The 9,586-nt window shown below is 38.5% G+C and overlaps 1 protein-coding gene across 1 annotated transcript; it reads left to right on the top strand.

The window, feature by feature from the left end:
* The first annotated feature begins 3,220 nt into the window (after window positions 1-3,220).
* kcnk13a (potassium channel, subfamily K, member 13a) lies at window positions 3,221-6,785 on the top strand. Its single transcript, XM_058749960.1, has 2 exons — window positions 3,221-3,831; window positions 5,624-6,785. Exons 1-2 carry the CDS (start codon window positions 3,450-3,452, stop codon window positions 6,523-6,525), a joined length of 1,284 nt encoding a protein of 427 aa, XP_058605943.1. The 5' UTR covers window positions 3,221-3,449; the 3' UTR covers window positions 6,526-6,785.
* The last annotated feature ends 2,801 nt before the right edge of the window (window positions 6,786-9,586 follow it).

Below are 9,586 nucleotides of genomic sequence, written 5' to 3'. Positions count from 1 at the left end.
GTTGGGCTCCTTCCTCCCGCCAGCTCCACCTTGGTCCTCAGTCGCTCCGGCTCCGCCGCGGAGCTCCGTCTCCGCCTCGGTCGCCAGAGCACTCGGCTCCACCTTGGCCCCCCGGATCCTCGGCATCCCCCTGGCTCGTCGGCTTTCCGTCTCCGCCTCGGGCTCCTCCACCACCTGCTCCGCCGCCGTTGGTTGGCCCCCTGGAGTCGGCGGCCATGCCTCCTCTATGGCTCCTCCCTCCGTCGGCTCCACCGTGGGCCATCATCATGGCTGTGGCCTGGGTCCTGCCAGGCTCCTCCTGCTCCGGGTCCCTCCTGTCTCCTCCCTGGCTCCTCCCTTCTTCGTCACCTCCCTGGTCTCTGTCAGCCGGCCCCCTCCCGGTGGTCCGTCCTCCTCCTGAGCCTCGGCCTTTTTTCCCACCCGTTTCCCCCCCTCTGTTGTTCCACGGTGCGAGGACGCACCTTCCGGGAGGGGGGAGTAATGTCACACCCCTGGACTGTTTTGTTGTGTTTTTGCTCCCCATGTGTTCCCTGTGACCCAGTTTCTTCCCAGTCTGATTGTGTTAATTTGATTCCAGGTGTGTCTCCTTAGTTCCTTGATTGTCCTGTCTTTAAAACCCCCAGTCCTTTCAGTTAGTGTTTGTCGGTCTTTAAGTGTCTACCCTACCTGTGATCTGTGTTCCTGTCTGCATATTAAACTCCCGTGTTGTTAATTCCTCGTCTCCTCGTTCCTGGTTCCCATGCTCCCCGTGAGCTGTGACATATATATGTGTGTGTGTGTGTGTGTGTGTGTGTGTGACCCTGGACCACAAAACTGGTCATAAGGGTCAAATTTTCGAAACTGAGATGAATACATCATGTGAAAGCTGATAGGACAATATTTGGCTGAGATACAACTATTTGAAAATCTGGAATCTGAGGGTGCAAAAAAATCTACATATTGAGAAAATTGCCTTTAAAATGATCCAAATGAAGTTCTTAGCAATGCATATTACTAATCAAAAATTAAGTTTTGATATATTTACAGTAGGAAATTTACAAAAAATTTTCATGGAACACGATCTTTACTTAATATCCTAATGATTTTTGGCATTAAAGAAAAATTGATAATTTTGACCCATACAATGTATTTTTGGCTATTGCTACAAATATACCCCGGCGACTTAATACTGGTTTTGTGGTCCTGGGTCACATATATTAGGGCTGTCAATTGATTAAAATATTTAATCACGATTAATCGCAACTTAATCGCACATTTGTCTTTGTATTCTATACTTACTACATTTTTATACAATATTTCTTATAGCTAATATCTGAATTTTAACAGAAAATGATTGTAGGTAGACAGCCATTTCATAAAATAACTACTAAATACCTTTTAATTAACAGATTGGTTGAAATTGTGAGATTGCTTATGTAAAAGGAAGGATTAATCCTGTAAATATACAAACTTTTTGTGCATATTGCAAGTTTTAAAGATATTTCTTAGTTATTGTACATGGAAAAACTTTAATTTAAAAGTAAATTACTGTAGATGGACAGAGCAGTTTTATAAAATAACTAATTAAAACCCCAAATTTACAGAGATTAACTGAAAGTCGGTTGTTTTCTTTGTAATTTGACATAATTTGTCAGTTTTTCCATAGTTTAAAAACATATTATCAACAGTAATATACTGTAATTTAATTAATTTTGACTGTAAAGTCTATTCTGTATTTTACAGTTTTGCATGTATTTTTGTGAAATGGATATTTTCTGTAATTTAACGGAATCCGTCTGGAAACTCTGCTGCCAGACTTTTGCCGTTTTTACAGTGCATAGTACACCTAAGATAAAGACAATAGCTGTGCTGTGATTTCGGCTATAGGCTATTTGCATGTAAAATTAGAGAAGCAACATAATATCTGTGTTCAGAGCCGATCCTCCCTATACACAAAATACGTAAACTGCATAGGGCCCCCTTGCTCTCAAAGATGATTTACTTTTAGTTTCGTTTTTGAATTTGGCCAGCGGTTAAGAAAACATGAATGTTAATTTCTTTTAATGCGGTGCTCTGTCGCCCTTTCTATGTAAAATTCAGTCAAATCATGTAACATAAATGCCATACAGTCTGTTGCTCGAGACTAAAAAAAAAAACGAGTAGAAAGCATACTGAGCCACGGAAGGGATGCTATTTCTCAAACACTTTCCTTGAGTGCGATTTGAGACAGTGAAACATGGACAAAGGCGTTTCATTCATTCATAACTTGCCATCCACCATAATAAAATTGGTGCCATTAAAATGAATTTGTGTTAATGCGTTAACTTTCACAGCCCTATATATATTAGGGGTGGCACGATACATGTATTCGTACCGAACCGTCACGGTACGGACATCTCGGTTCGGTACTGCAACGCTGTTTGATAACCGCCAGCAAAAGAACAAGTTGCGCCAAGTTGCGCAATTGAAAACAAAGCCCCCAGACAGTGACCACGTGCTGTTTCCTTATACCAGCAGAATCAACTTTAAACACTTATGGTCTTATTAATAATGCATCACTGTATAAAGGTCGGCTTTTATTTATGTACACTCACAATGGAAACAAAAAAAGAAAATAAATAGGATGTTGCTTAAAGAAATTTTGAAATATGGGACAAAACAGAGCTGAAATACGGGACTGTCCCGGAAAAAAACAGGACGTCTGGTCACCCTATGTATAAATAATGTTTTTGTGCAAACATTTTGAGAACATTATTAAAGACCAGAGAACTCTGAGCACGCATTCCAGTAGAATTAGTTTATTTATTACTTTTAGGGAACTTTGCCAGAAACTTTAGCCAAAGTTTTAAGAACGTTCCCTATTAGCTGGGAAATAGATACTATTCTTATAAGTTGTAATACTATTAAAATAAGTACCAGCAACAAAGAAAGAAAAACTTTAGTTTTAGACTGTAATTGTTAAAATGGCTTGCCATATGCGTCTGCTCCGAGAGTTTCGTGCAGTCGCAGGGAACGTGCGCTTCTTGTGAGGTTTGTCTACTGAACTTAAGGGCATCACGAATATGTCCAGAGAGTACTTGCGAGTTTAGTCTGTGTAAACTGGTGTTGAAGGCTTACTATAGTAGTTTTAGCTTATGCACAAATTCAACGCTTGTATCCAGTATTGTAAGATCTTTTCGATAGCGCGTGCGTGCAGCCACCTGATGGACGTACCAGCGACTGAAGTGAATATAAGGTATAAAGGCTTTTCGAAGTGACCCAGTGAGATGCATCATATGAGATGAGCAGAACTAGCAGATCCACCCACAATCAGCTGAACAGGATTTCAGCTGCCACTAAACCCATTGTCAGAGGATGGTATGAGCATCTCTCATCATCATTGCTCATATGCACTGCATCTGGTGTACATGCAGCCCAAGAATAATGGAAGACGAGGAAGTTTCTTACAGTTGCATGCCCACCACCGTTAAATGTATGATGTGGAGACTTTATTACCAGTCCTATCCAGCAGTAGTCACATAATGGCATGTAGAGGCGCGTGCTGCTGTGGTCCTGTGAATGAAGATAATGCGAGGTTCATAATGTTGCTGCTCCTCATCATCCTCTACCTCCTGTGCGGAGCCGCGGTCTTTTCAGCCCTGGAGCATCCCAAGGAGAAGCAGGCGAAGGAAAAGTGGGCTCAGAGGTTTGAGCTTTTCAGCCAAAAGTACAATCTCAACAAAAGTGATCTGGAGAAGTTCTTGAGACATTATGAAGAGGCGAACATGGCAGGAATACGGGTGGACACCCTCAGACCACGCTGGGATTTTACCGGAGCCTTTTACTTTGTCGGTACTGTCGTTTCCACCATCGGTAAGAAAGACACTTGAAATATATTTGGACTGAAAAGATTAGGAATGATTCTTAAATGTATTAGGTATATTATATTTATATAGCTATCTAAAATCACTCTAAAATTTGTATTTACAACATATTTACAATAACAAACACATAAAAATAATAGTATGATAATATGGTAATACTAATTTATTTGTGTGTGTGTGTGTGTGTGTGTGTGTGTGTGACACCTAGTCACACTTTCAGTGAATATATAGCCTAAAGTCTTGCCTGCAATACAGTTTATTGCAGCCACCTTATTGTTTGAATAGTGGGGCATATTCTCACAATACAAGTGATCTGTTATAACCTTTCAGCAAAGTCTAAACAGTTTAATGAAATAGGATGCAAAAAAACATAGGCCTATATATAAAACCATTGCTTTAGCCCACAATTATTGTAATGAATAAATTGTTTACATTTCTAATATTTCAAATAGTCCAGTCTTATTGTCCCTTCATGAATGTATGTCAGTGTGGTTTTATCATCTTAACTTGTTTACCTGAAACACTGCAAAAATTAGGATAGAATCCACAAAAAAGAAAAAAAAAAATCTAATTAAAGAGAGTTTTGTCTAAGCAAAAGTTAGAGAAAACATATATATATGTAATTTGACTTTGACTTAAAACCATATAGTTACTGAAATATAGCCCTTGTGACAACTAGACCTGCAGTATATGTGATATAGCTATTTATTAATGATTTATTTATTGACTTATGCAGGTAAACCACAGGAATCGTGTAGTCACAGTTTTCTTGTGTCGTTACATTTTAGTGTTCATGTTGTTGTGTATTTACTTATTTGTGAATATATGTGTAAATACACATTGTCAAGATATTTATGATTAAAAATGAATACATTTAGTTTAAAACTTGCAATAACACAGTAAAGTGTTGCAAATTGTTACATTGTACATTAGGTGAGGCATTTGAGAATTGATGCAGATCACGTTGCCTGCATGTTACAGTGTAAAGATTTTGAAGTGAATTGTTTGGGCTTGACCAGAAATTTTTCAGCTTTTGAAAACTTTGCTTTTGGTACAATATTAGACCTAACAAGAACTGAAATTTATAAAGGATGTTGTACACGTTAAGTCAGTCTGATACATGCCCCCCTCTCTTTTCTGTACATTTTCTCTTTAGCTAACCATTCCAAATTGGAAAATATTGACCCTGAGGTCTTCCCTAAGACTTAATAAAGATGCTGTTTATCTATATCGAACGCTGAAGGTAATGCTATCAAAGATGTGTTTACAGAAGTTCCCAGTTCCTCCTGCCTGTATTCTAACTAATTCCAAGAAAATTTCCCAGAGGGGAACCAACAACCACACAACTGTTGGTATTCCAAACGATGAACCATAGACCTTTGCAGCTGATATTAACTGATGTTTAGTTTGGTTTCATTGCATCTCTCTTTGATCAAGCACGTCATGAAATGTCCGTGATAAAGTCTTCAAACCTAAGCTGAGGATGAGAATGAGCTTGTCTTCATGATGTCCCGGTCAATGGCGGCTTTCATGTGCAGGGGAAAAAAACATCTATGAGAAGAATAATGCAATCCACTTGTTATTTGCATTTCAATCAGTGTGACAAGGGAAAGGTGGGAGATGTTTCAGTATCTGTCACCAATAGCAACAGTTTGTTCTCCAGCTTTGAAGAAGAAAATAGTTTTGGCCGATTGAGCTCAATAAACAGCCTGCGGAATATTGTTTTTTTTCCGTTATTTATTGGTATAAATTAATGTTTCTTCCTCTCATATATCCCACAGGGTTTGGAATGACCACACCAGCCACAGTCGGTGGCAAAATCTTCCTGATCTTTTATGGTCTCATTGGCTGCGCAGCCACCATTTTATTTTTCAATCTTTTCTTGGAGAGAATAATAACAGTGTTGGCTTTTGTTCTCAAATCCTGCCATGAAGTCCAACGGCGTCGCAAAGGAGTTTTACCTCACGACAGCAGACAAGACTCGAGAGACACGAGGCTAAACCGTGAAGACAGCCTTGCAGGATGGAAGCCCTCGGTGTATTGTGTGATGTTGATCCTTTGTGTGGCAGCAATAATCATTTCTTGTTGTGCTTCGGCCATGTATTCCTCAATCGAGGGATGGGGATATTTGGATTCACTCTACTTCTGCTTTGTGGCCTTCAGCACCATTGGTTTCGGGGATATGGTCAGCAGCCAGCGAGCCAATTACGAAAACCAAACCGTCTACCGAATCGGCAATTTCTTCTTTATTTTAATGGGCGTTTGCTGCATTTACTCGCTGTTCAACGTCATCTCTATTGTTATCAAGCAGGTGCTTAACTGGCTCCTGAAAAAGCTCAAGATACCATGCCGTCACTGCCCCAGGAGGTCTCTCCGGCCCCGTAGAAACGCAGTCATGCCGGCCCATGTGCGAACACGTGTTCGCAACATATCCATAGACACAGATGCAGTGAACGACAGCGAGACGGATGGACGCAGGATGTCTGGAGAGATGATCTCCATGAGAGACTTCCTGGCGGCTAATAAGGTCAACTTGGCGATCATGCAGAAACAACTGTCTGAGACTGCTAACGGCCATCCCAGGCCATGCGGGTCAACAAATAGGCACAATGGATTCTCTGGTGGGGTCGGAGCCCTGGGCATAATGAATAATAGGCTTGCGGAAACCAGTGTGGACAGATAAATAAAACCTTCACAAACAAAACAACACAATGGCTTTATGAAAAGCCAGATTGCACTGCCCATAGTTTAGCTAGTATTACTTTTGTAATACAGATGTAGGCTCGTACATGAAGTCTCTTGTGTGTTTTGAATGCTAGTTGAAATATCCATTGCTGCTCTGAAGGTAAAGAGAATGGAGAACTCAAGCTCAGGTCTGTTTCTAAGATTGATGTGCTGGGAGAGGCTTTGCTGCACAGAGTTTCGACTCAAACGTTCTTACGATTGCAGGTTTTTGTTTTTGTTTAGTTTTTTTATTGGAGGATGTTGCAATCAGGTTTAGCACTTTGTATGGCAAAAAAATGAACAGATGGGATCTGCAGAACAGATCTACAGTGGCGTGTCCAAAGTCTGAGACCACCATTGTGAATGTATATTTTATATTTTTATTATGAGCATAATTTGCATGAAATGTAAACTAAAAAATTAACATGAATTTATGAATTTCATAACTATTCATTGAAAAATAGTACTTGGCTTGTCCTTCTTTGGCTTAAATTGCAGCAGCACTCGAGCTGCATGACCTTTGGATCAAATGTTCCAAAGAGCATCTTATGAACATCTGACCTTCTGTATACAAAGAGTCACATGAGCAACGTCACAAATTTACATGTTTGACCTAGAAATAGTTCTGAATCTTAAATATTAAATATATTAAATATAACATATACACTACAGATTCAAAAGTTCGGAATTTTTTGGTCTGGAAAATAATACTCATTCAGCAAGGATGCATTAAATTTACAGTAAAACTTACAAAATATTTCTATTTCAAATAAATGCTGTTCTTTTGAACTTCAATTCATCAAGAATCCTTAAAACATTTATCGTGGGTTTCACAAAAATATTAAGCAGGGCAACTATTTGTAACATTGATAATAAATGTCTCTTGAGTACCATATCAGCATATTAGAATGATTTCTAAAAATAAATCAATTTTACCATCACAGGAATAAATTGCATTTTAAAATATATTGGAATAGAAAACAGTTATTTTTAATTGTAAAAGTATTTCAAATTATTACTCTCTTTTTTTTTTTTTTATCAAATAAATGCACCCTTGGTGAGCACAAGAGGCTTAAAACAACCAAAAACACTGACCCTGAACTTCTGAATATGCATGCAATGCACGTATAGGGTCTGAGATTTTCATTGTGGTGTCAGACTTTTGGACTCCGTCTTTCTGTCACTTCTGTCAGCTTCTGACACTTTCTAGTGGAGCATTTCTTTTTAGGTTCAGCTGAACAATCTAAGTGAAAAGTTAATGCAAATTACATTCATTCACCAGAAGCTTACTCTCCTCTTCACTGTGCAGGTATGTAGATATGGGCATGAGACAGTTAAGAGAGCCAGACAGCCCACATGCCATCTGTTTCATGACATTATACTGCAGACACTTCAGAGAGTCTAGCATCTGTATAGAATTCATGACTCTACTACAGCCTATTGATTGCTTGAATTGCTTATCAGGTATTTCAGATGAACTGAAACGAATGTGCAACAGTGCACAGAACAAAATGAACTGTCGTTTTGAACTGTTCATGAAATATGTGCAATGCCAAAATGGGTATGATGCAGGACATCAAATCATTTTCTCCAGCACTTTGTATCTTGAACTTTGAAACCTGCTTACTTTATTTTGAGGTGAATGACTGTATGAGGTGTAATGCATGATGAATTATAATAAAATATGCTTTGACAGTTTTGCTGGGAAATCTTGCAAATGTGAGTGCGTGATAAAAATGATCATTCTGTACAACATTTATCTAAGTAACATTATTGTAGTTCGTTTTTTAGTGAGAAGGCATTATAAGCAGTGATGCTCTGGATGCGCGCCGCGCCACTCTCGTCCGGTGTAGGCATGGTGTAACCTGGCGCTAATTTCATGTTTCTTCACGGATTTGCTCTCTCTCTCGTTTCATACAAACTTAAATCGCGCTGTCTTGCGTCTCGATTATGGACTGTACTAAAAACTACTTTAGAGGTTACATATAGGGCTATTAATATTACTAAAATAGCCTACTATTGCAGCGTTTATCCTGCTAGACCAATTGTTTTGTACTTTGTAGGGTAGGCTACTATTTTTTTCTTAGCAAAAGCTTTAAGATAATAGGCTATACATGAATATTTTCAAATAATTAAAACTCAAACGATATTTCATGTCCACATATTTATTTATTTGGTGATTGACAATGATAACTATTGGATGTATAAGATTACTGTTGTGCAAATCAATATCTCAAAATAATTTGACTGAACAGCTGTTAAGTGAATATCCATTTCTTTAGGTTGGTGAGTCCTGTCATATCTGTGTATGTGTGTCATGACTTTCCTTCCATTAACATCTGTCACCTGCAGTCTTATGGCCTTCACCAGCTTTCACACCCACTAGTGTCGATATGATTCTGCTGTCACTTCAGGGGAATCTCAGAGGTGATTTGAAAGCCAGCAAAAGCAACAAAATTGATTTCCAACCTGATTCCAAGCAGCAAAGGAAATAGATGTTTTCTAGCATATTCTAGTCTTCTTATTTGTTCGTTTCATGCATTGTGGGCTGTCAAAATTAGTGAGTGGATCAATGCAAAGTCAGTGATCCAAAACAGTCATTGTTGCATGCATAATGCACATTTCTTGCCCTGTTTGCACAATTACAATAGTATAATCGACTCAAGAAACCCTGGGTTATTTGGCTGTGATTTGATTTTGAAACACAGGCATATACATAAAGTCTAGGCTGCAAATAAGCTTCCGAAGAGACCGTTTATTGAACTCAAACACACACCATATTTAATACTGTATGGGGTAAGTTGTCATTAAATAGGTATTTCAGCTAAAACTAAACAATTGTGAAACACAAAACAAAATAGTTAAAAAAATAAAATTTAAAGGATAACACAAAAATATCAAGCCATTGTTCTAACCAACATTTTTAATATTATAAAATTGAAATTGGTAGTATGCCTACTACAAAAAAACAAAACAAAAAAAACAAAAACAAATTACAGATATTTTGAAAGAGTTCGAGA

The sequence above is a fragment of the Onychostoma macrolepis genome, chromosome 17 (assembly GCF_012432095.1).
Source record: "Onychostoma macrolepis isolate SWU-2019 chromosome 17, ASM1243209v1, whole genome shotgun sequence".
Classification (NCBI taxonomy): Eukaryota; Metazoa; Chordata; class Actinopteri; order Cypriniformes; family Cyprinidae; genus Onychostoma; species Onychostoma macrolepis.
The sequence above is the reverse complement of the archived record's forward strand: the minus strand, read 5'-3'. Positions and strand labels throughout refer to the sequence as shown.

Bases quoted from the DNA above. Each gene is read 5' to 3' on its own strand.
- kcnk13a (XM_058749960.1), top strand. From the start codon at position 3,450: ATGTATGATGTGGAGACTTTATTACCAGTCCTATCCAGCAGTAGTCAC. The intron at 3,832-5,623 runs GTAAGAAAGACA...TATATCCCACAG, and splicing joins TACTGTCGTTTCCACCATCG to GGTTTGGAATGACCACACCA.